The sequence below is a fragment of the Aythya ferina genome (genome assembly GCF_964211825.1).
Source record: "Aythya ferina genome assembly, chromosome: 2".
NCBI lineage: Eukaryota > Metazoa > Chordata > Aves > Anseriformes > Anatidae > Aythya > Aythya ferina.
Window position 1 is genome coordinate 37,158,737 of NC_140297.1, and position 26,168 is coordinate 37,184,904.

The 26,168-nt window shown below is 42.7% G+C and overlaps 1 protein-coding gene across 2 annotated transcripts; it reads left to right on the forward strand.

The window, feature by feature from the left end:
- The first annotated feature begins 165 nt into the window (after positions 1-165).
- PLEKHA8 (pleckstrin homology domain containing A8) lies at positions 166-21,220 on the forward strand. 2 transcript variants are annotated; one of them, XM_084509371.1, is made up of 14 exons: positions 166-227; positions 7,780-7,896; positions 8,503-8,658; positions 9,957-10,081; positions 10,724-10,882; positions 11,779-11,819; positions 12,563-12,720; positions 14,555-14,714; positions 15,115-15,200; positions 15,743-15,801; positions 16,856-16,986; positions 17,548-17,618; positions 19,221-19,282; positions 20,044-21,220. In XM_084509371.1, the coding sequence occupies exons 1-14, from the start codon at positions 188-190 to the stop codon at positions 20,239-20,241; spliced, it is 1,563 nt and encodes a 520-aa protein (XP_084365497.1). In that variant the 5' UTR covers positions 166-187; the 3' UTR covers positions 20,242-21,220. The 2 variants fall into 2 exon arrangements, with proteins under 2 accessions (XP_084365497.1, XP_084365498.1); XM_084509372.1 differs by lacking the exon at positions 166-227 and adding an exon at positions 4,930-4,948.
- The last annotated feature ends 4,948 nt before the right edge of the window (positions 21,221-26,168 follow it).

The following is a 26,168-nucleotide window of genomic DNA, read 5'->3' on the forward strand; positions in this document are numbered from 1 at the left end:
CCCCCCTCCCTTTGGCGTCCAGCTCGCGATTCCTAGACCCGCTTACGCTAGCGTAGCGCTGCGGGCCCGCTGTTCGAGCCGCTCGCTGCGCTAGGAGCGTGGGGGCCGCGCAGGGCGGGCGGGCGGGCGGCGCCGCGCTATGGCGCTGAGCCCCGGCGGGGGCGGGGGGGGCGGGGGGGCGGCCGCCATGGAGGGGGTGCTGTACAAGTGGACCAACTACCTGAGCGGTGAGCCCCCGGCGGGGCAGGGAGCGGGCTGGGGGGCTCGGGGAGAGCCGGGGGGAGCGGGGGGGACCCTCAGCGGGGCGCTGGGGGCGCTGAAATGGCTGTGGGGGAGGTTAATGGGGTTAATAATGGGGTTAATAATGGGGTTAATGGCGCTCCTCCGCCTCGGTTAGTGGGGGGAGTGCTGGGGGCGCCTCAGCGGGCACGGGCTGGGCTTTTGTTCTCCACAGATCTGCGATGGAGGGTGGAGGCATCTCCCTTATCTCGCTGCTGAAAGTCCGCCCTGGTGTGTAAAAGGTTGGGGTTGCCCCGTGTCTTTAGGGGTAGGGTCGCCCGGTGTCTTCTCCTGGGTTGTCAGGATCCCGGCTGTTACCGGGTTTGAGGGCTGTGCTGCCAGCTGGCTGTGCCCACATCTGCTGGCTTCTGGCATCGTACCACGAAGACTTCCTGCCCCCAAGGCATTAGGTCATAAATTTGTCATAAAGCAGAAAGAAAAAAGAGAAAACAACAAAAAACAAAGTATGCTGCCGGAGTGTGGTGTTGGTCATCGAGGTGGTAACAAGGGGTTGGGAGCCGGGAAAACCTGTGTAAATGCAGGCAGCAGTCATCCCGTGCCCTTTCCTCCTAGTTATAAGGAACACGCCTCTGTTTTCCACAGTCAGAGAGCTGATAAGACATCCACCGAAAGAACAAGCTCAACCCTATAAAACAGGAGAGCTGCTGGCTCTCATTGCAGGGGGAGAGGAGATGATGGAGTCGGTCGGTAACTGGGGCTTTTCTGGGAGTTTTGGTTGTGTGGCGCCTTCTGTCAGCACCACCAGGAGAGGTGAAGTCCCCACCGAGGTGTTTCCCCACAGGCCTTGGGCAGGGAGCAAGATCTGTGTCACAGCCTGCCCGGCTACCGACAGCGAGAACCTGTCACAAGTAGGAAACGCGCTGGGCTTTCCGTGGGCAAAGGTTGGAATTGGAAGCAGGCAGGGTTTGCCTGCCAACAACTGAAAGGCAGGTCAGCTCGCCTTACTGCTCAAACAAGTTATCTCCGCTTGTAAAAATGGGCTTGTTTGCTCTATGTAGATTAGGATAAACCGAGTTAGTGGTGCTTGATTTCTGCTTGGAGATCAGTTTTTCCCTGGCATTGATCCTCTGCTCGTGTTGTGATTTGTACATGCAGGTGTTGCAGGCTGCCTTTGAGATGTTTATTTATCCCCAGGCTTACAGAATGAGCGAATTATTATTTACCCATGGGGAGACAGTAGGGTTGAGGAATTCCTTTCAATTGTGTAACAGCTTGGCACTTTCAGCTGATTTTTCTACTGAAGTTCAGTTAAGTTTGGATCTTCAGCATTTACCTGGGATGCTTTACCTGGGATAATTGGCCGCAGGAAGGATGGAGGCTGACTCTGGAGGGGATGGTGTGTGCCAGGTGTTGGCTTGTGGATCAAAGGCAGCCTAGTCATTAGAAAGAAAACTGCTGACGGCCTCCACTGAGTCGCCTGGTGTTCTTCATACGCTCAGGCAGGTGGCTTTGATCGCTTTCTTCAGAAAGCTCACCTTTTCCTGTATTTAAATATTCCCTTTCTTAATTGTGCTGACTAACTCACTCGTCTACCCCGAGGCACACTCACCCTCATGCCATCCCAAGTGACGCTGCATCGCACCACATACCACGGCTGGCTCCTCCCATCCACCTTTGTGGATCGTGCACCATCGTTTTTTGGTTGTGCTCTGATTTCTTTGCTGTTTATTTCCAAGACACCAACACCAAGCAGTAGTTTTCGGGCTTTGTGTAAAGTTTGAAGTTACTCTTGTCTCTGGTGTTTCAGACTTCCTAAACTTGAGGGGAACACTAAAGAAAATGTGGAAGAGCGTTAGTTTTTATAGCTTGGTTCTGGATGCATGGATCCATGGATATCTGTATGATTCTGCTTAGAGTGAGTCTTTGTTTTGGGAGTTTAATAAATCTGATCTTTTAGGATGGGAGCCACATCCCATCTATTTGCTACCAAGCTCTGAAGATAAGGTCCTCTGTTTGTAGAGATGGAGGAAGTAATTGAAAACTTCACACTTAGATTAACATTTGGTTCTAAAAACGCTTTTGTTTATAATTCTTTTTTTCCTTGTTTTAGCTCTCTGGGTATAGTCCAGTTTCTGATTGCATAAAACAAGAACTCTGGCTGTTGTGGAGGTGGAGCTGAGCAGCAGAGGTGCCTGCTGTCTGAAGGGAGGTGGTGTGACCAGCATTACTGACCACGGCTACTGCCAGAGACCAGCTGTTGGTTTAGATGGCTGACAGAGCCTCCCCCGGGATGCTTCAGGGACTGCTTAGGTCATTTGTTAGGATTCTGCATAACTGTTTGTGTGGCTTGACCTTTCTTATCAATTCCCTATGAGCACGTCTCCTTTTTCTTGCTTTTTCTTCCTGCTTTTGTCACACCTGTTTGGAGCTGAGTAACGTGCTTCCCAGCAGAGAAGTTTGAGGCTGCAGGAACAGAGCCGTGTCCCCTCTGTCCTCTGTAGGGGACAGGAGTGGTGCTGCAGAGCCTGCCCGGCAGCGCTGCATTCCCCACCAGGTATGCTGCAGTACCGGCGCCTCTGCGTGCTGCCCTTCTGCACTGGATAAGCTGGGTCAGACAGAATCAAAAGGTGTGGCAGAATGAGGATAAAAAAATAAAAAACATCTTGTGTGTTTTGGTAAATCGGTCGTGTTGGCTCAGGTGAGCAGGTCGTGGGTGCCCCCGGGTCAGGCAGGAGCTGAGGAAGTGTGACCAGAGGAGGGAAATGCCCAGGAGCTTTCAGTAGGTGAACGTTTTGTTGCAGATAATAACTCGAATTAGCGTGTCTGAGCAGTGACCTGGTTTACTGCACTTTTGCCTCCGTCGCTCTCAGCAATCGCTGCTCTGCCCTTCGTCCTTCCACTGCCCCTATTAGTAACGCCTCGTTACTGGCACGGTGTCTTCCGTTCCTCACAAGCACGGAGAGCTGGCCATGGGCATAAAACCCATTTGCAAACATGCCATCGGTTGCCTTGTGAAGGCAGGCTGCTCTGCCAGCGCTGCTAGCAACAGCTCTGAGGGGGCACGCGAGTTGTGCCACATCTGCATGCACTTCTGCTGCCCTTACCAGTGGTTTTTTTTTGCTGCCAAACCATTTCACCAGGGAATTAAGGCTGCAAAATGTGTTGCAGTGCCTCAGATTGTACCTTCACAAAGGTGGGATTTTGAAAACTTCTGCACATTTGCAATGTGAAGATTTTTATTGCCTTCGTTCCCCAGGGATATCCTTGTCCATGAGATGTCAGTGCATTATGAGCGTAGCTTTTGGGCTGGTACGAAATCTTTGGGTTGTGCAGATGAGGAAGCGCAGAAGGTTTTCAGCACTGCCTGTGACAGCTCAGCAAGGTAACGGGAGGCTGGAAATAAGAGCTCTTGACTCAGTCCTGTGTTTTGGCTGGTGGAGGGACGTCCTCTGGCTGGAAAATTTGGCTTCCTTCATAACTGGGAGGCAGATATTTTAGCAGTTACGTCTTGGGACAATGGCATGTCCTGGGCAGCAGCCGCTACCTGGAGCAGGCTGGGCTTTAGCAAAGGGCCAAAATTTGTGATGTTTGTAGACTTCTGTCAGCACTAGCAGCTGGGGAAGGACCTCTATTGTGGCTTTTCACTTGGTTTTTGCAAGCCAGCAGCACTGCTTTAGGCTTGTTTGAGCTTTTTCAGCTGCTCTTATCTGTCTGTCTGTCTGTGAGGCTGCAGTTTGTCTGTCCCTGAGTGGTGGGAGATAAAAGTTCCTTGCTTTGCCCAGGGCGGGGTGGAGATATGGATGGTGCTTGCACTTGCTGTGAGATGTCTCTGACTATCTGGATTCTCTTGTGACTTGACAAAGAAAAGCAGGGAGCTGCCCCCTGCTCTGCAGCTGTGCTGGGGGCTGCCACAGTCTTACTACCAGCCTGGGATGTGAGCAGTGGGGATGTGATGAAGGCTTTAATTCCTGCTCTTAGGTGGATGCTGCTGTAAAGTGGAAGTACACAGTTATCTCCTACCCACACTAAAAATATGAATTAAGGTCAAAGAAATCCAAGGACTATTTACTGCAGAAGCTTTTCTAAAGACTCAACGTTGAAGCCCAAGAAATTACTAAGCATAAATTATTGCAAAATTCTAGTAGGAAGCGAGCAGTAATAAAAAAGCCTGAGTGTTTTGCCTTTGTGCCTTTTAGAAATGCAACTGAAACTGGCATCTCTTAATTGCAGCTTGTTTTCCAGGTCATCAGTTTGACTTCCTGAGTATGTAATTCTCCCAGATGGTTTGGCTTTGTGGATGTCTGACGTGATCCATGTGTATTCAGATGGTTTTTTCTTCGGGCTTGGCACTTGGGAACCGGTGCTTTCTGGAGCCTGCGTTGTGTAGCACTAAAGTTTGAATTAAGTCCAAATTTCAGCTTTATCAAGAAATGTCAAGTTTGCTCAGTGATAGCTGCATCCAGATTTCCTGAAGTGTAATGATGGAAGCAGGCAGATCTTTCAGACTGGGGGAGCTTCTGGAGAAACAAGGAATCCTCAGCAGGCACAGGCTGCTTAAATATCTCTTGTGGACAATGTTAGGTCTTGCGGGTGCTGCAGGTGCTAACTTTAAGTTTCACAAAGGAGTGCAACGTGTATTAGGACCTGAACCAGTGGCTGCTGAGGTGTCTGAAATCTCTTTGCTGGCTTCTGTGACTGAGCCCTCAAGGTATTGCTTCCTTTTCGTGTGCCTTGAATTTTATCGTCTGTCTGGGTTTTTTTGTTTTTCCTTTTTCCCTCCAGCAAGGTCAGCTTTTATTGTTAATGGTTCTGTGTCTCTAAGACAAGCTGTGGAAGTCTGAGCTATGTTTTGTCCTGCCCATACGCCAGCGGTATGAATGGGCTTAGTAAATTCTGCAGAGTTGTGTTAGTGCTATTGCCAGTAAGACCTGGAGAGGTTCATCCTTAACTTTCAATCTCAGGTAAAGTCTGAATGTGTAGTTCCAGAAACTGCAATATTCTTCCTAGAGCTTATGGGGAAGAAATAAAACTGAATAAAACCAGGATTTGTGCTCCTGGAAATGTCTTTTTGCTGCTTCATTTTTTGTATTTTGTTTTTTAATCTGTTCTGATCTTCACATCTGACTGTGAATGTGAAGCTACTCAAATTGAAGGTTGTATCCCTGTTGTACTGTCCAGGATTTGTCAGCCACGCGTTATTTTTAGCTGGTTGTTTAGGATAACCTTCCCGTGGCTGCTGACTCAGTGTCATTGAGTACCAGGTGGTTAGTGCATCTTCCGACACAATCCTGCTGTGATTTTCTTATTATTTTTGGTTTCCTTTTATAAAAATGGCTTTATTAGGATAACAATTGTGTGCAGAAAATACAGGCAATTGCTGTATATATACATGTCTGTGTTGAACAGGATATCATTGCACTTTTAATACCCATCTAATAAAGAAGTTAGGTTCTGCAGAGCAAGGCAAATAACTGCTGATGTTGCAGATAAAACCCAACCAAACAAAACCCTCCCAATACATTGACTCATAACATTTTTAACCAGCATCCAAAGGGGACGGAGGCAGAGCGCTGTGTGTGTTGGCTAATTGATTGCATGGCCCTTGATTGATGGCGTGCAATTTGGGTGAGCATCAGCTGCGATTGTAAGCTGCAGGACCGTGGCTGAAACAGTTGGTGTGCACCAGCAGGGTCCCCATGCTGAATTAGAGGCTTGTATCGACTGTGGCACTGTGTGTTATTTAAAGGGTTGGATCTGTGCCACCGGGTGTCTGAGGCAATTAACTGCTTGTCTCTGCTCAACAATCGCCTCCTTTTTTTTTTTTTTTTTTTTGCGAGTTCCCCTGTATCAATAGTGACTTTTAGGACAGTTTCTTTAGTTTGGTGGCAAGGCAAATAAAACCCAGTCTTGTTGTTTTCTTTCGTCACTTTTTGAATTTTCATTCTTGTGATTTTTTTTTTCCTTTCAAACAAAGCAAAGAAGTATGGAGAATGCTCTGGCATTTAGAATGCTTTTGTGTTCTTCTAGAAAACAGTGGGGGAACTCTAGAATAGTGTGAAGGAGGATATAGGTTAATTTGTTTTCCCACAGTCCCGAAGGATCAGTAATCTATGGGTTATAAACCCGGAGGCAGTTTGCTGACACAGCATGGGAGCCCAGGTGTCCCAGCTCTGGCCCTGGCCCGGGGAGCTGCTTGGTGCTGCTCAGGAATGAAAGCTGATTTCCTCCAGTGTCAACGCTGTGCTCTTGCTTCTTATGTTAATGAGCTTCAGCTTTTAATTAGGAGTAAAATGATGGCTGGTGTCGTGTTTGTTCATATCTTTTCGCACCGAAGTAGTACTTCCAAAAGGGGTAATCTAGTTCTGAGGGTGGGCAGCAGGGCAGGCAAAAGTGGTAGCCGGAGCTATTGGTTTTGGTCTAGGCTGACGTTTTCATTGCCCTCTTGGAATGGATCCAGAAGCACAAGTTATTACTTGAGACTGCTTTCTATATGGGCAGCACAGGAGATCCAAGAGCTGTTGTTAAAGATGGCTTTCAGAAACTGTTTCCTCCTCTGTCTCCTCTCTACCTTGATTTAGGATTTTCTTGCCCTTGTTTCTGAAGCTAGTTTGACTAGGCTTTTCTGTAAGGGAAGAAAATAGCTTTGTGCCTCTCACTACAAGAAGGACATCGAGGCCCTGGAGCGTGTCCAGAGCAGGGCTACGGAGCTGGTGCAGGGCCTGGAGCACAAGGCCTGTGAGGAGCGGCTGAGGGAGCTGGGGGTGTTTGGGCTGGAGAATGGGAGGCTCAGGGGAGACCTCATTGCTCTCTGCAGCTACCTGAAAGGAAGGGGTGGGGAGCTGGGGGTCGGCCTCTTCTCACAGGTACCCAGTGACAGGACTAGAGGGAGTGGCCTCAAGTTGTGCCAGGGGAGGTTCAGGCTGGAAATGAGGAGACATTTCTGCTCAGAGAGAGCAGTCAGGCCCAGGGAGGTGGTGGAGTCACCGTCCCTGGGGGTGTTCAAGGAGAGGTTGGACGTGGTGCTTGGGGACATGGGTCAGTGGGTGACAGTGGTGGTAGGGGATGGTTGGACCAGATGATTTTGGAGGGCTTTTCCAACCGTAATGATTGTAAGGTTATATATGTAAGGCAAGACTGCTGTGGTGGCGTTTGAAAAGAGCAAAGGGGAGAAATGAGAAGTGAAGAACTTGAGGGATAGTGGTCTGAAAAGGTGTTTGGGGAGAGAAACGTTAAGTAATACTGTGTTAGCAAAAGTACTGGAAATGACATATGGCATCTCAGGAACATATCGCTGGGGTGTAGCTGAAAGCCTTCGAGCTCAGCTGTCTGCAGGCAGGGCTGCCTGCAGGATGTGATTGTTAGCAAGCAGTGGTTGCAGCGTGCAACATCCAGGCCTGTTGTAAATCTTACCTATTCAAATGGTTTATTTTTCCTGGGGGAACCAAGAATCTTTGGGGCTTTATTTGCAGCAAGTCTTGAATTAGAGGTGGTGAAACTGCAAGGAGAGAAGTAACTGAGAGATTTAGTTTTGTTTTTCAGGCTGGCAGCCTCGGTGGTTTCTTCTCTGTGGCGGCATCTTGTCCTACTATGACTCTCAGGAAGATGCCTGGAAGGGTTGTAAGGGAAGCATCCAGATGGCTGTGTGTGAAATTCAAGGTAAGTACGATACAGTGACACAACTGTACAAAGTTTGTCCGATAAGCACAGGCAGCACTGGGATGAGATTTCAGGACACGAGCTATTTGTTTTTATTTTGATGTTACCCTTTTGTAGTAAACCAGTAACTTGATTTATATGCATGTTTGTATTCTATGGTATTTTGAAAATGTTACAAGAGCTGCAAAGCTCTACAATAATGAATATTCTGCACGGAGGTATGTCACTGTTTCATGTGAGCTGTGGTGGGAGAGCACATCTTTAAACAATTCTTCCTAGGCACAAAGCTAATACTAGAAATATGAGTGACTTCAGTACTAGGTCTGCTCACCAGCATTGGGTTTCTTGCCATACCTTTGAGGTGTGACTCCTGGATGATAATGATCACAAAGCTGTCTTTCATAGCCTTTTGTCCCACAGCTGTACACACGTGTCTTGTCTATGCCCTTACTTAGAAGAGAAGTAACAAAATGGCAGTGGGGGAGGTTTGGGGCTATAGATTCATACTCTCCCATTACTGTTTGACCTGCCACCTAATATCTGTTGGGATATTTAGTTGGGCTGGGAACGGCTGAAGAACTGTCCTGAAACCTGTGTTGCTTCCAGTTCATCCTGCAGATAACACACGAATGGACCTGATCATCCCCGGGGAGCAATACTTCTATCTGAAGGCGAGAAATGCAGTTGAGAGGCAAAAGTGGCTGGTTGCGCTAGGAACTGCCAAAGCCTGTCTGACAGACAGCAGGACACAAAAGGAAAAAGGCAAGAACTCCCTTTTCTGGCACATACTTTTTACTTTTTATTTCCCTATCCTTACCTTAGTAGACGTACACACAAAAATGAGAAAATCAGTACTGGAGCTCTGTGTCCAACCTGTGCTTCTGGTCTTTGGAGCTACTAAACAACAACGCATACAGGAACCCTAGCTGGAAATCTCAGGCATTAGCTCTGGCATTAGTCCAGGAATCTGAAAACTTTGGCTTTTCCTTAAGATCCACTATCTATTAATCATCTGAAAACTGTTGATGGCTTCTGTGAGTACAAGAAGTGACTAGCTCCTGGCTGTGGGTCACTGGGATGCAGACTGTTACTGTTTGGCTGTATATGAAGGCAAAACTCTCACTAATCACAGACAAATTAATTTCGTTCATAATTCCAGGACTCAGAAGAAAAAATTACTCCTGAAAAATCTCAGATTGACTATTAGTCGTAAAGTAGCTGAAGTACTCTGTCTAGATCTAGGTTCAACAGTACAAGAAATGCGTGGACATACTGGTCCAGCAAAGAGCCACTGAGATATTTTAAAGAAATATCTGATGGGAGAGCATAAACAAGATAGAGCCAGACTCTTCTCAGTGAATGGACAAGAGGAAATGGGCACAAATTTAAATACAAAAAGCTCCATTGCGACATGAAGAAAAAATATTTTTACTGTAAGGATGATAGAGCACTGAACAGGTTGCACAAAGAAGCCGAGTTCATCCTTGGCAGTATTCCAGGCTTCACTGGATTTGGCCCTGAGCAAGCTGCTCTAGATGACCCTGCTTTAATAAGGGGAGTCAGACTAGCTGGTCTCCAGCGGACTCTTCCTGCCTCAACCACTCTGTGATTCAAGGATATATATTAAGTTAATCCATTTGTGTTTAAAAATACATGTCTTTTCGCTCCAGTATTTTTCTACTCAGAACCCTGATCCTTTAACTCACAGTGTAATTGTTTGCCCCTTAAACTACTCAATGAAAACAAAAAGATACGAAGGGCTTTTATTCTATTTAAAAAGCCCATTGAGGTCATATGTGATGCACTTGCTTTTTCCTCTGGGTTCTAAGCCTAGCAACACACTGTTCCTGCCTATCGCAGCAAATAGTGAAACATTTTTACCTGTCATGAGCATAGCTTATGACAATCTAGCTCATTTTTCTGGGGTTGATTGTAAAATGTTTTGAAATAAAGAAGTATTGATTCAATTAGATTGTATAGTATTGTTTCAGCAGCTTTCTAAAATCACATACTCCCAGATGGATACAACAAATTTAACTTATCTTTTGTTTCATTTTTAGAGTTCACTGAAAACACAGAAGCCTTGAAGACTAAAATGTCTGAACTTAGACTGTACTGTAACCTCCTTGTTCAGCAAGTGCATAAAACAAAAGAAGCCAGCATTTCTGGTGTATCAGAACCCGAGGTATGATTATTTTTTCGGTGTAGACCAAGTCTTGAGTGTTCTGAACCCTTCTGGTTAGTCAGTGCAGTATTCATTCATAGTTATTTACTGTCTGTGTTACTCACCCTCTTTCTGCTGAGGACCTGTGGGAAATAGCATATCCCCACAATAGTTCTTGTTTAAATGAAGTAATACTGTATTGTTGTTGGTAATGGGATACTTCATTCTGCATGTTTTTCAGTTGAAGTAATCTGTTTTTGTTGTTCCTGGGATTTTTGAAGTTACTGTTACCTTCAGATTAATCTGTATGTATTTCATTTGTTTGCTTTCATTTCCCTTGTCGGTGTTGTCTACTGGAATACAACTATTGAATACATCAAAGGTTGTACTTAATTACTCATCTCTGGTGTTAAATATATTAAGATGCAGCTGTTAAAACCCAAGTCTGCTTTGCTTGTTGTAGAGAGGCTTACAAAAGTTGCAGTGCTGTGAGGGGGCATAGCCCCAGTAATTTGTGGTGCCAGTTCTGTCAGCTGACCCTGTGCATTTTAATTTATGTGAAACAAGAACCATGACAGTAGCAGTCATGGTCTTTGTAGAAATTAGCTGCTCCAATTTGATCTTTTGTGTTGAGTCTCTGTTCCAATTGGTTTCTTCCCGCAGAGTGGGATTGATATGGGAGCTCTGTTGAAATCAACCTGTGACACTTTCCTCAAGACTCTTGAAGAATGTATGCAGATTGCAAATACTGCCTTTACTTCTGAGTTACTGCATCAGACCCCACCTGGATCCCCGCATTTAGCAGTTCTCAGAACAAACAAGGTAATGACGAGTACCCTCTTCTACCGGTCTTGGCATGCAAGGTACCATTTTGTAAAGTAGCGTTTGTAGAAGCAGGGAATTAATTTTTACTCATACTGTAGCTAGTAGTCCTCCACTGGACCTGTTGTGGTATTTCCTGTGGCTTGCAAGTTAGGTAGGGCAGTTTTTGTAATACTCACTGGCCAATCCCTTAACTTTTAATGATAGGTGAAAGCTGTTAATTGCTGACTTGCAGGGCCTGATTCAGCTGCAGACAGTGGTGTTTAAAAACATCCTGCCTATATGGCAGGCTGGTCCATTGTGGGAGTTCACAGCAATTACAACTCATTTAAGTTACTGCAGCAGCACATCTATGTTAACATGCCAAGAGGGGCTAATGAGCTTATCTTTTCAATGACAAGGACATTTTCTTGAATCGTGAACCCACAGCTACATCTGTAAAATTGGAGCATCCCTGGCAAACAGCAGATTAAGGTGTGTGTGGGAAGGTAGATGTTTCACTGCCTCTGGGAAGTGAATTCACTTCACTGTACCTGGTATCTGGCTTCACATTATTTAGCCTAGTTTTTCAGATTTCTTTTTTAAGTAAAGAAAATGTCATTGCAAAGAACACCTTGCCCTAGTTTTGTTCAGGTGCTGTATGGCATCTCACTCGGCACTTGCTAACTAGCTTCTGAAAGAAGTCATTTTTTTCTCTTCAATATATTAATGTTATGATTTTGTAGCACCTTTTCACGTTTCTCTGTACAGTGCCTTTGGGTCAGAAGGAGTGAGTTTATGCTTTTCGGCTTTTCTGCTGACTGCAGTTTGGGTTTATTAAAAGTTCAAGAAACACAATACAGTCTTCTTGCTATAAAGGATGTCTCTCTACCCACTCACTCCCTCTTGTCTTACAGATAAAACACTCAGTCTTGCCCAGCCACACCTCAACAGAAAGGTATAATAAGAATTACTATCAATCTTTCTAATCTGTTTTGGGTAGTGTCTGTTCTTTCCATACTTTTACTCTGATATTACCAGTGGTGGATACAGGCAGAACTATTGCTCTGAGCTCCATACTTGGAAACAGATGTAATGAAAGAGAGCTGGCTTGCCTCACTTCATGCCTCTTCTTTCTGAGCCCTTTCCTTTAAATTTTTCTCTTCCCTGGCCATCCACCCAGTGAATTCCTGGCCTGTCACCAAACATTTCTCTCCGCTTCAGTGCTCTTCCCTGCACCTTAAGTTCCACTCCATATGCTTGTAAAATCGTTGACAGAGGGTAGATTATTTGTGGGTGAGATGGCAAGAGTGTATATTATCTATTTAAAAGCAGTAATGAAGGGACATTGTTTTACCTACAATATATGCCCATGATTTTCTTTTTTTTTTTTTTTTTTTTTTTGTAATCAGATTTTTCTTGATTGTGTCTCTTGGCAATGATCTTTATTAAAAATATACTCTCTATATTTTGTAAGCTGAGGTTGAATCATTAATGTATATCCTACTTGCTGCAGACAGTAGGATATATGTTAATGATTCCTTTTATTACTGTAGACAAGTCACTTTTCCTCAGAGAAGCCTGTGACAACATGCAATTTCTGGCAGCTATTTTTCTTGTATTGTTAATTTGTGTGCCTTCACAGGAAGAAGCTTACCAAGCAGTGTTTTGTACTAACCATTATTCCTTCGCTTTCTTCAGGCAGATGGAATTGAATCCCTGTGAAAATGGCTCTGTAAAAGCAGAAATTAACCAGCAAGAACAAACCTTTATTAAAAGTCTGGCATGTTTAAACCTGGAAACAAATGAGGAGTGCAGCGATGTTTCTGTTGAGGATCACATAGAAGAGAATCTGGCAGGTAAATACATGTGCCACCTTTTATCCAGAATTACTGTTCCTTAAGTGGAGGGAGGTTTAGGCTGCCTGCGAGTGCACTACTAATACTTTGCTTCCCAGGAGAGGGAATGTCAGTGTGGTTTAGTCTGATATCTGCCTGTTGTCAAGTCTTCTCAGCATAGCTTCTGGCTCTGCTGACAGCTAACTTAGAACTGAATGCGGAAGGAAATTAAAAGTTCTTTAGGACAGGTGCAGGCTCCTGTTGATGTTGATTGACATGAAGAACAATATGCTGTGGCAGAGCTTCAGCTGCTCTTGGTCTGTGGACAAGCATTTCATTCCCAGAGGCCCTCATCTGGGAAAACCAGCACCTCCCCTATTATGTAGGGCTGCACTGTCAGGAGGGTGCATTGAAGCTTTATGCGCCTCTGTCAGAGGCGTTGACCTTGTAGTTGCTAACAATTGTTCTGGCAAATCTGTATGGAAAATAAACCCTTTTTTTCTCTTCCAACTGAGAGTTTATTAGACAGCACCTTATTTCTTCCATTACATCATTAGTAGCATGAAAGTTGGAGTTGCGTGTGACTTTGGTAAAACAGTTGAACCAATTCCATATAAAATTCCGTCCTTTGTGGCCATATTGTTAAAGGCTGCTGAACTTTAAAAGTTTCTTGCACAGACTTAATTTTATGTCTCCTCCTTCTGTTGAATGGACTGCGTTGTTCTTTAACAGGAGCTTTCTCTGACTCACCATTATTCTAAAACATCCATATGCCATCAGTCAAGCAGTTACTCTTTTTAAGCCCTAAATGCAGGGGCCTTCCTTAGTATTTTGTGTGGAAGATGGTTTTTTTCTCCCTAAAAATTTCTTTCACATTTCCTTTTTTCCCTGAGGAGCATGGCTAAAGTCTCATTCCTCCTACCAGGTGTAAATGGTTCTTTTCACCCAGCACCAGGCTTATTTAGTGGTTCTACAAATAGCTTGCTTTCAGGCTTTGCTCAGAGGAAAAGACTTTGTTGCAGCTGGATCTCTTCAGCCCAATTCAATGCCACTTCAGGTCTATAAATGCTCAATGGATTTTGAAAGCATTCATTCCCTGGAGAGTCAGGGTCCCTGAGAAATTCCGGGTGTTAGTTTGGTGGTGTAGCAGGAAGATTTGCTGTGATCCATGGCCTGTGCACGGCGGATGCTGTTGAATGTATCACTTCTGCTTCTTGACCTGTTACCTGCAGTTCTCTGTGAGGTCAGAAGGTCTTGCCGTGCATAGATGTGCCCTTTCTTTGGGTATATAAGACTGATATAAAAGTCTTCCTTTGGAGGTGCTTTTGTAGTCCTGAGTTTGTTTGAAACAGATGCACTTGACCTCAAAGAAGAAATAAAATAGACCAGAGAAGGGGAAAGAAAACCGGATCTTTTTCTGGCAAACTTTAAGATGATTCTTACAAACTGGGGAGAACGTAGCAACCTTTCATGTCATAGCAGTACCCATCTGAGCAGTCACTGCACTTCCTTATCAGGAAGAGCAAACAAGTCCACATAGCTCTTTAGCATCTGGAATGGGCTGTGGGACTTGCTTGGCACTGGGGCAGTTGCAACTGGGTGAGAACTACCCTTGTCTTCAAACAGATGTGTCTGCTACTGGCTTGCACATAATTGGTCTGACTGATTAGAAGGAGGGGAGGGGACTGCTGTGGATGTTGTCTTAGCAGTTGACAGGAGAAGTATGGTGTCACTAACTTTGCATGACCCAATGCCTTCCTTCAGCAGAATACATCTTGAGGAGCAATAATAACAATATGGGTGTGTGGCTGTTTTATCTTTTTTTTTTTTTTCTTCTGCTTCCCATGAATGTAAGGCATTAAAGAAGATGGAAAGAACAAGCTGCAAGCTGTAGAAGGCTTTGATGCCCACACATTGCTGCAGTCAGAAACAAGTTCTTTAAGTGGACTGACTCTGTGTGAGGAAGAGGACAATGAAAATGGCTTTCCTACATTCTTCAGTGTCATGAGCAATAGGTAGTACATGTTGCAGATTCACAATATACAAATAATGAAATTATTAAACCTTTGACTCGTTTTCAAGTCTGTTCTGTCTGCAAAGCTGTGTTTGAGATTATTTAACAAGCATTCAGACAGCACAGAAATGGAAGAAGATACTCTTTGTAGAATCAGTTGTACAGAAGAGTGGGAGGGCTTTTTCCTTGTTTATAATTACATGCCTTGCATGCCAGCAGTTATGCATTTTCTGCAGTCATTTACTTTAAATGAGTGAAACAAAAGCCATGTTGGTGGTTCAATGTCTATAAATTCTATCTCTGTTCAAATGTAGTGGGCGTAAAATGTAATTTTTGTCTTTAGAAGTTGCAGAAAAGGCACTACTAAAGCTACAATCTCTCTTGCTTGTCCTGGATACCAGGTTCAGTGATATTGAACTTCGGGAGGAAGAAGGCATACCAACGGAAGAGTTTCTGGAGTCATGTTATGCAATTGTGCCAGTTCTGGGTAAGCAGCTCATTTTTGTGCTGGGGTGCCTCAGAGTCCTTTTGACTGACACCAGCTACCAAAAAAAAAAAAACAAAAGTGGTTTGTTTGGAGAATTCATTACTTCTCTGAGGTGATAGAATTAATTTCTATAAGCAGAATGGACATGAATGGTACTAGATGTTTCTCATTCTTCTTCTTTGTAGAGGATCCACTCTCATTTAGATGGGACCCACGTATAATGTGTCTGGTAATCTATGAGTATATTTGGAACAATATTTTTCCCCGCCACAGAACTGCATGGAGTGCCTTATGCATCCAGTACAGCTGACAGCACGTTATCAGCTATACTATCTGTTGTCACTTTTTTTTTTTTAATAATTATATCATCTATTTTTTCTTTCTAATTTATTTTTCTTTCTATTTCTTCTTAGCTTTATGTCGTTCCTCTAGTATTTTCCTACCAGTTAGAAGGATTGTTTAGACAGTAGAATAAAATTGTTGCTAAGACATGAGGATTGGAAAAATACATAATCTTAAAGTATGGCTTTTTTTTTTCCTAGACAAGCTGGGACCAACAGTCTTTGCTCCTGTTAAAATGGATTTTGTAGGTAACATCAAGGTAACACTGACTTCTTGAATGAAATACATATCTTTGCTACCAGGCCTCAAGAATTTTTGTCATGGGAGTCAATACTAGAAGGCTTTTTAATATTTGATAATGTTGCTGTCAGATCAGAATGCTGAAATGTCCCTAATTCTGTCCTTACAGTACGTGCTGTGTTTAATAAATCCAACTGTTGTGCACAACCAAACTTAGAAAATACTTGGTTGACTGCCAAGTAAAAAGCCTGTTACACCTAATGAATATGACTTTGATTCTGAGCTGAAAGGATTGTAAGTCATGATGTGGTGGTATCAATACTATCTTTAGACTGTAACACAAATGAGGAAAAAAACCTTTCCTCAGCAAAGTAGCAGCAAATCAGCTCATTAAGAACCAGCTTTTCAATAGCTGCAAATCAGAGCAGATCCTGTAGATTAGGTTCTTCTGAAAGTTCTTCTTGCTTCAAGTCTGGAAAGGTTTGAAGTGCCGTTTATGAGATAAGACATATTTGTAGTAAGACTATTCATAATTTTTTTTTCAAGGTGAAAAACAAAAGCAGAACATCTTCTGAGTGTATGATAAGGAACACTGTATGCATTCAGGGTTGTTTGGAGCAAAGTCACTCAGGAACTGGCTTATCTTGCTGAAAGCGGCCACAGTAGGACTGTGGAAATAGAACAAGGGAAGAATGCTATGTAAAAAAAAAAAAAAAAATCCTTGACTAAGCCACTTGCTCACAGCAGCTAAGTCTTGGTGCAGGTAGAACCAGGCAGTGCTGTGGTGTGAGGTTGATCCAGCAGCAATGTGATCTCTCTTGAGCTTCATGCCCCCTCTAGGCTAGCCTGGTGTGTCTGGGACAGTGCACACTTTGCCGGTGCACGGCCATGGGGAATGCGTGACGTGAGCCTGTCAGCTGCTCAACATAATAAGCCTGAGGGAGGAACTGATTAGGGGAGAGCTGCAATATGTTTTTGAAGGGAAGAATCGTGATAAATAGGTGCTGTGTATGGGACGGGATACTGTTTGATCTTAAAATCGTAAAACCTTTCCTCTTGTTTTTTTCCTCCAGAAAATAAACCAGAAATTTATAACCAACAAAGAAGAGTTTGATACCCTGCAGAAGATAGTGCTCCACGAAGTCAATGCAGGTGTAGCACAAGTTAGAAACTCTGCTACAGAGGCTCTTCTGTGGCTAAAAAGGTAACAGCTTCCTATCAGTTTCAACTATAAACAATTAAAGTGCAGCAAAAGGCCTTTCATCAGTGTAAGCTTATTTATCAGGAGCAAACTAGTTACTTTCACAGGCTCCGTCAGTCAGCCCAAATTCACTAGGTTCAAGATCACTGTATTGTCTGTAGTTATGCCACTGCATCTTTACCAAAAGGCCTAAAAAAGTGGTTGCAGACAACCCTTTTTCCATAAAAGAAAAGAACAAGTTACAGGGAATGACCGTTCCTGCTGGGCCAGTACATCAGGCAGATAATTTCAGGCTTCAGCACAATTGTTTTAGCAAAGTGTTTTTTCTTTGGGCTGGCAGAGAGGCTGGAGAATGTAGCTGCATTTCTTTGTTCAGATGGAAAATGGCTTCTTAATTCTGAGTGGAGATAAGCAGTGAAGATTAAGCTAGGTTGGCTCCAGAATATCCCTTTGAGATACAGAAATATGAGGTTGACTGTATGTTGTTAAAGTTAAAACAGTACTGCGAAATGTGGGGATTTACTTTGTTACATGGTTCTCTTTTTTGTGGGCTCATCCTGACAGAGGCTTGAAGTTCTTGAAAGGGTTTTTGACAGAAGTGAAGAATGGAGAAAAGAATATCCAAACAGCTCTGAGTAAGTGCTAGTTGCTTTATTCTTCACATGATTTTGCATACTTGTCTACTTTCCTTTTTGTTTCCTTTTCTCCAGTGATTAATGATGCACGTAATCTCCAATACACAACTTTTTTTTTTGAAAGTTGTAGGGTTTTTTTTGAAAATAGTAGTCTTTGGGCAGATGAAATAAATGATTGATCTTGACTTGATGCCAGATAAAGATTCACTTAATTGTCATACTTCTATCAGGGAGACAGTCGTATCTTCAGAAGAAAAAAGTATTTTGTCTCATTCCATTTTCTCCACTGGCATGCATTCCCGAATTTACAGTTGATGTTTTACTTCCTCAGTTCCTTGCGAGATTGGCCATCACTCTTTGAAATCACCTCCTTGTTGGTATGGCTGCGACTTGTCTATGTCAGTTAGAAGGAAGGTCATAACAGAAAAATAAATTTTTCCAAGTATACAGTTTTTGTCACTTACTAAGTCAAGCTAGTGACCACAGCAAGTACGGTGCAAAATATGAAACTGTCGTAGGCTTAGTTCTTCCTGAGTAAGACTCTTCCTGTGTGCATGCAATCTTGCATTACAGTAATCCAAACTTTGCAACTTCTGATGGTTTTAATGTCCCCTATATTGTCTATTAAGGCAGAGAATAGACTTGTCAATCCTATTTGCTACAAAATACCTTTTTTCTTCGTTAATTCTTTGTTTTCATTAGTGAATACCTTTCTCATACGTTCTCTATGTATAGAAAAAGACATATTCCTCAGTCATTAGACTGGTAGATGGGGGGAGTACTTCACATTACAGTAAAACTTGTACCTGGCTTTTATTGACTTTATGCACTGTTCAAGAATAACCATCTGCAGATTTCTGAGCAAATATCCAAACACAGCAAAACAGATTTTCTTGCTTCAGCTCAGGGTAATTATAATACAACATCTGATATTTAAAAATCCAACTGAAAGCTAGGCATATGTAACAATGACAGTACTAAGACTGTATGAAATAAGACTCAAAGGTGTTAGGTTTTTTTATATAGAAAGCTTTCTGTATGAAAGTGGAGGAACACAACAAAGTCTAGGAACATAACAAAGACCTTCATCAAAGGCTACACTTGGGCACTCAAAAGAGAAGAATGGAGTTTGGTGGTTTGTTGTTGTTTTCTTAATACAAGCCCTGTGCTTTCTGTGCTGAGGGGTTAGAAGTTGACTCTCACATGTAAAGAGAAGGTTTGAAGGTTCTTGTTCAATGTCTGAGCTAGACATCCAGACTGAGCAGAATAGTTTCACTCTGTATAACATTTTTTCAGACTTACACTGAACTGAAGCCTAGAAAGTAGAAGAAAAGTTAGTTTTGAAGTACAGCTAATCAAATAAAAAATAAATCTGCCTTCATGTCTACTAGAATACTTACTTGCCATTGACGATGTGTAGGAAAAGTGGCAGCAGAGCTGAGACCCCACTGCAGAAATCCCTAATCTGCCAATCCTTTTCTCCTTCCTTTCATTTATAACTTTGGTGCTCAGAAAGGGCAATTACGTGCATCAAACAGTAATAATATGGTGATGCAAATGCAAACTCCTTACATGTTTCTGTTTTTTTCCCTTTTCTTTTAGACAATGCTTATGGGAAGACGTTACGGCAGCACCATGGTTGGGTTGTCCGTGGGGTCTTTGCGGTAAGTGCTCATCTTAGTTTCTGAGCTGGGGGTCTTGTTACTGAGATCTTCTGTTAGTTTTAGTTAACAAATGCTATTAAAATTAGAAGCATTACAATTAGTAGGTTCCTTTTGTCAGATCTTATCTTCAGGGTGAGGATTGTAGCTATCACTATGTTTAGGATTGAGCTTTCAGGGCAGAGCTCGTTTTCTGGAGCCAAAACAGAAGGATTACTTTTTGCATGTGTGTTGTTTTCATTATGTGTTTTGCAGTCTTGCAGGGGCTCTTAAAAGAAGTGAGATTTTTAGTCTGCTAATTTGAGGATTGGTCTCTCTCTGGGGTGTTAGCGTTCAAGAAGAACTGATGCAGATGGTGTCAGGGAGTTGAAGCAGAATTTACAGGCTAGAGGAGATGGTTTATTTCTTGTCCAATCTAGCAGCTCCCCCTTGTGTCTGTTACTGGAAACTATTATTGAAACTGTAAAAGGAAAAACGAAAGCCTCAGCCAATTGATTAAACAGAGACTGACTTGGAGAAGCATGAATGTTGAGGGGGAGAGTTTTCTGAAGAGTATTTTGAACATGGGACTGCAGTGCAGAAGTGTGGGACACTGGCTTGGGAGCTTCCCTAACAATTATTCAAGCTTTGTATTTAATTTCTAATATTTACTCTTTATTTGTACAAAATATGATATACTGACACTTCCTAAAAATCAGGCACCTCTGAAGATGTCTTAATCTCCGTGTAGACCTTCAGTTTAAAATCTTTGTTTCCTCCCCCAGTTAGCTCTAAGGGCAGCTCCAACATACGAAGACTTTGTAGCAGCTCTGTCCGTAGAGGACTGTGATCCTCAGGAGGAAACATTTTACAAAGCAATGCAGAGGGACCTCAACATTTACTTACCAGCCATGGAAAAGCAGCTAAATATCTTGGACACTCTCTATGAAGTACATGGTTTGGAGTCGGATGAGGTGGTATGACTACAGCAAGCCAACATCTTAAAACTTCAGGGACTGTGTCTGTTAACAAAGATTTTTTTAACACCATTTCTGTTCATTGTAGCTTTTCAGGTGGGAAGGGTGTGAGTGTTTTGGGGGAAAGGTATGTATGATTTTTATTTTTTGATGTGCACATTTTGTGTTTAAATGCAGAGGTACTGTTTCTCTTTGGGTCGTAACTATAGCTGTGATGAATGTTTTTGACTCTTTCCTCTCCTGCCTCACCCCCTGTTCCCCTCACCTCTTAAAAGTAGCAGAGCAGAATTTGCCCTTTGCTCCCTCACTTCACACGGGAGCCACATATGCAGCAGATCGGTCGTGGTGTCAACACGGAGCCTGAGCAGGCGCTGCTGGCTTGGATCCTCCCGTGCCCTGTGCTGCTCACTGTAGTGAGCATTACTCTTACCCTGGTAGCAAAGAGAAGGGCAGTTAAATGCCAGTTCATTGTCTATGCTGTGAGTTTCCCTTAATTTGGGTTGAAGCTTTTTTTTTTCACCTCCACAAATAGAGGCGATCTTCATCACAAGCACACACGGCTGGTGATCAAGAGCTTCCACCAGGAACCAGCCTTTGAAACTGGGCATTGTGTTCCCTCCCAGCTACCAATATGTGCTGTGTTTTTTTTTCCTTTCAGCTCCTGCCAGTGGGCCAAATGTACAGAAAATTTCTCCTAGTGCCCTCCACAGCAAGAGGATGCTCGAGCTGTGGTTCAGGGCAGCCTGCTGCACCATTTATCGTAGTGGAGGAAGGAGATGTGTACACGTGATGAGTGGAAGGAAGGCCATAAGCACGAGGTGATATTTCTTCTGCACTGGTACCAGTCCCAGTGCTGTGGCTGGTGAGCCAGAGCCTTGGCTGGCACAGACTGGCAGAGCCCAGCTAGTTTCAGTAGTGCTTTACACAAGCAATTGAAAATCATGTCTATCATCCTGGTTTATTAAAGTTTTGTGTTTTTTCTATATTTTGGGTTTAGGGTTTTTTAAATTAAAGTCATACAAATATAATATTTGCTTTTAAATTGAATGCAGCTAGCAGTTTATAAAGCAGATTTCATTCAAGTCCTCCTTAGGCTGCCGTTATAGGCAGGACTTCATGAAAGTGGACATGAAATAGTGACACCTAGGGGAAGCTAGAATTTGTCACTGAGCCATTACACATTGGGCGAATTACAAACCTTAAAACCTGAAATTATGCAGAAGTGACCTGAAATTAAGAAAGTAAGATTTGGTGGGTTTCTCCTTCTGCTAATATCAATTAAAAAAATGTGCTCCTTAGCACTGCTGTTATTAGAAATAATAAAGAAGTCCTTTTAGTTAGTGATATGGTTACGGACAAAATTCCTACTTGTGTTGAAGACTAGAACACTGCCTGTGAATTATTTACTGCCAGTACAAGGCGTAAGTGGGTCTCTCAGTAATGAGGTAGGGATTTGGATAGCTTTGTCCAAAGAGATGAGCTTAGCCCATGTAGGGGAGGAGATAAGAGTGTGCTTATGAGGTACTTAGTAATGACTTCATAAATACAGGAGAAGTTTCATTGTTGCTGTACTCACAGGAGAAATGCTAGCTTTTGCTAGGCTAAAAATTAATTCTATCTAAAATGAATGTACTGCAGGCCTGCAGCCCTGCTTTGTTCTGAGATGGGAGCCTCTCTGCATGTTTTATACTTGATCCTTTCAAAGGAGCCCAGCATTGCAAGCTTTAAGAAAAGCATATGATGCTTGAAGAAATAGACCAAACGTCACACCAGGTGCATAAAGCAAGATACTAGGACTGTAATTAGGTATTTAAACAGTGTCACTTTCTTCTTCCTGTTATCTCTGAGTTGTGCCTATCTGTAGTTTCTACATGCACCAAGGAAGAATCAAAAGGATGTATAGGGATTTTAATTTTTGGAGTTTTCTTAATTTAAGTAGTGTATATTTATGTTAGAATATAAAGTAAGAACTTTTGACCAAAGCTCCATTAAAATATTTCCCTACTTGCAGTGCTAAAAAGGAAGCAGAGAGCCTTCAGAATTTGGCTGTCTACTTCTTGAAAGCATGAATGCAAAGAAAAGAAAAAAAAAAAAAGAAAAAAACACCCACGCCTACAGCAGAACAACCAGCTCTCCACCCCGTATGGTTTCCTCATGGCTTTCAGCTATTATGAGGGAAACTTTGCTATAATAGGTCTTAGCTGAGTGCTCTGAGAAAGCAATAGAGACCACATTGCCACAAAATCAGTTGGCATATGGGGACAGCAGGAACAGATCACTCGTCTCTCAAAAATGAATTGCAAGATCATGTTTTTGCTGTAAGCTTTTCCAGTAGTAGGAAAATAAATCTAGCACTTAAGGGCTTGGAGGTTTTGTTTTTTGTTTTTGTTTTTCTTTAAAGTAGCGGGAAAACCACTGGTTTGTTAGTAGCGCATCAATCCCAGTGTTTGATGCAAAAAGTGAAGCAGCTTTATTTCTTAAGCAAAGAACTTAACAGCTTCATTGGGCCACTAGCTTCAGCAACTGCTGACTTCTGCAGTTCTTCTTTCTTCTAACAAGCAGATAGCAGTCCACATGGCATGTCCTCTAACCAGTGTGGCATCCTGCCTGAGAGCAGGCTTTCTCTGGCTCTGCTGTGTAAAGCTGGTCTTTCCGAACTGTGGAATTGGTGCTTGAGGACGTTCTCAGTAGCTTTGGGAGACCCCCGTGTCCTCGTTGCTTAATAAGGGACTTGCAGAGATGGAACTGAGCAAGGTCTCCTTGCCTTCAAATCCTGTACTTCACCACGCACTGTTCTTGCAGGATGTTGAGCACTTTGAAGACTTACAGATGCTACCTTTCCAGTCCTGGCACCACTGAGAAAGAAACCCATGCAGCATGTTGCAGAGCTGAACTCCAAGTCACACCTCTAGGGAGGGATGCGATAGACCAGTTTACGAAGCGTAAACAAATAACACTGCTAGGCAATTAACTTTTGTGATGTCAGTTTGGCAAGCACAGAAGGTTATTCTTGCTTTTCATGATTGTAAAGGACAAGCAACTAACTTCTGGCCTTCAAATTTGGAATTGGGAAAGAGACGGGTGGGTTTTGTTTGATTTGTTTGGTTCATTGATTGTGGGGGAGTGTATTTGTTATTTTTCTTTAATGGCTGAGGTTATAAACAACTGATCTGCATACTGATCTTGGTCCACGTGACTCTCAGATAACAGCACCCTTGCTCTGTATACTTGACGTGAACTGCTTTATTTTCTTAAAGTGCACTAGTCTGAAGTTTTTGCATCCCTTTCCTTTAGAAATGCTTTTGGCTGTTTCCTTCAGTGTCCAACAGTTGCATATTCTCAGGGATTTTACTTAGCCATGGCAAAATAAGAGTAATCACAGCCTTACCCTAGGGGAGTAAGAGTGTTTTTGTGAAATTAGTGTGGCAGGGTACAGAACTCTGTACAGCAGATGGCATGGACAAAGTCTATCCTGTGCATGTCCTTGCTGAGACATGGTAAATCCCAAAGCAATCTGATCAAAGTGCTATCTAGTGCTGAATAATGGCTGTCAGCAGATTTTAACAGAGATCACACACACACACCTTTGTAATTTAGTGCTGTTGGCATTAGAGCAGAGCTCCCAAATAATTTCAGCAGAGTTCTGCGTAGCGATGTGAGGCTTCTATTTATTTTATTTATTTTGTATTTCTTTTTAAAACAAACGATGTTCTGGAGCCCCCCTCTGCTATTTTAAGACACCATACTCAGTTGCATAGTGAAGTTCTGTGACATTACAATTGTAGAGTATGACCTGGACGCTCGGGTGCTTTAGTGTTCAGGAGTCCTTGAAACATCCTGTCTTGATGCTGTCGTACTACGGGTCTCCCTTCAACAAATGCACTTACAGTTGAGGGCCATATACCTTCAGTTACAAACTTTTTGTAAAGCATCATCATGATTTAGGTTACAGTTTGCTTTAAAAATGTTTCAGAGTTTGAATATTGTCACTTGCTTGGCTGGCCGTATAAAAAGTGTGCCCAAAATGTGCTCCAGTTGTTTGCAATGTGCTTTGACAAAGGGACATAGACCACTATAGAAGACAGTGTTATCTACGCGCACATGCTGGACCCTCTAACCCTTTCTTTTTATTAATCAATACAGCTTTTGTGAAAAGCTTTAGAGAACCCTGAAATGCCTTTAAGACACCAGAAAAAGATCATTAGCACATTCCTACCTAGCTGTCTCTCCCTCTTTCCACCTGTTCCCCACCCTTTCCTTTCCTTCTATTCATCAGTTTGTTTGATGCCAGATATGTTGCTGTCCAGCTGAAACACCTCTATAAAAGTGTGAAACAGGAGGTTTTGTAAGTCATAAAAATGTAAGCTTTGAAAAGCAGATCTGAATTCAGCAGCAGCAGGCAACCAAACATAGGTGGAGAATGTGCTACTTTGTCTTCAAAGCTTTGCCCTGGTCTGACACGTTCTGCCAGGAAAACCATACCACTGATGCAATTTAAATCAGGACACTTCAGAATTGGTAGTTCTAACTTTTACAAGTGAAAACACTTTATATTTTAATTGGGCTTATTTCTCTTGCATGCATAGTACTGAAAACAAAAAGAAAAAGGGGGGGGGGGATGTCTAAAAACCTACCTTGGTGAACAAACCCTGCAAACTTCAATGTTCTGCCTGCTCTGAGTAATATAAGATCACCCATGAGCAGAGGGGGTATAAGAGCACACTTGCTGGCTTGGAGTAAGCCCATACAGCTACTCCCAGTTCACACAAGGATTTCAGCACTTGCTTTGAAGGTAGAGCATAGGGAGATGTTTCAGTTAAACACACACTCTGTTGCACTGGCATCTGTTTCTTCAAAATGTGGCCCTTGACTGGCATTTTTAAATATCCCTTTCTTGGTATAGTATTCCACCCACCCCCAGTATACTACCCCCATGTGCTAAAGAGCTTTTTTTTTTTTTTTTTTTTTTTTTTAAATTAGTGTTAAAAAGAAATCAGGAAAGAAGGAAGTTTCATGTTTGTTTACTTTATTTTTGCAGCATTCAGGGGTCCAAAATTTATTCTTTGATTCTTTTATTTAATGTTACCTTGACAGTTTGTGATTTTTGTCTACTTTAAAAAAGTAAATTGCATTCCATAACATGGTGACTAAACTGAAAACCAAAGCGGCTTGCTTCTGTGGTTTCCATTCTTATTTTCTTTCACTTCTCAATCCAGTTTTGGGCATTCGTTTTATTAATGTCAAGCTGAGCTTACAGTGAGCCTTACTTAGATGCATACATTGTAAGATGAAGAGAAGGTATATTGCCTCACCCTTTAAATTTAATTGTAAGGGCTTGTTCATGCCCCCAACATCACCTCCTCCAGTGTAAGCATTGCACAAATCGTGCTGTCGTAAGCAGCTCAGTGTTGAAGTACTTTGGAGTTTCCAGTCTGCATTATTTCTCAAATCACACGGCATCTGTCTGTTTTTTCTTTCGGAGTATTGTTAAGACCTTTGACAGACTTTTATATTATTTCATGATAATAAACTTATTTTAAATAAGCATGTTTTAAAATCTCATTTTCTCCTTGCATGGATTTTGTTTTTTTATCGAAACAGAGGGCCTAAAGTGCTCTTCAGGACTGCATCTGTTCTAGGTACTGTGTGAACAGTCAAAAACAGTATGTTTCTGGTTCATAGAAACTACCTGTATGTATCTTTGTATGAAGAATGTTAACACATGGAGCCTGTTTTGATTACAAGAATAAAAGCTGCATCTGCAATGAAGTTGTGGTTCCTTGGCCAATGCAAATAGCTGAAGGCTGTAGCTATAAAAGCCAGCCCATACTATATGTCCTTCTGCCTACGCTCCCATCTCTTCAGGAGTATCTGAAGTCTTTGAACTCTCCACGGTCATTTTGAGAAGCTGATGAAGACCAATGCCAGAGCTT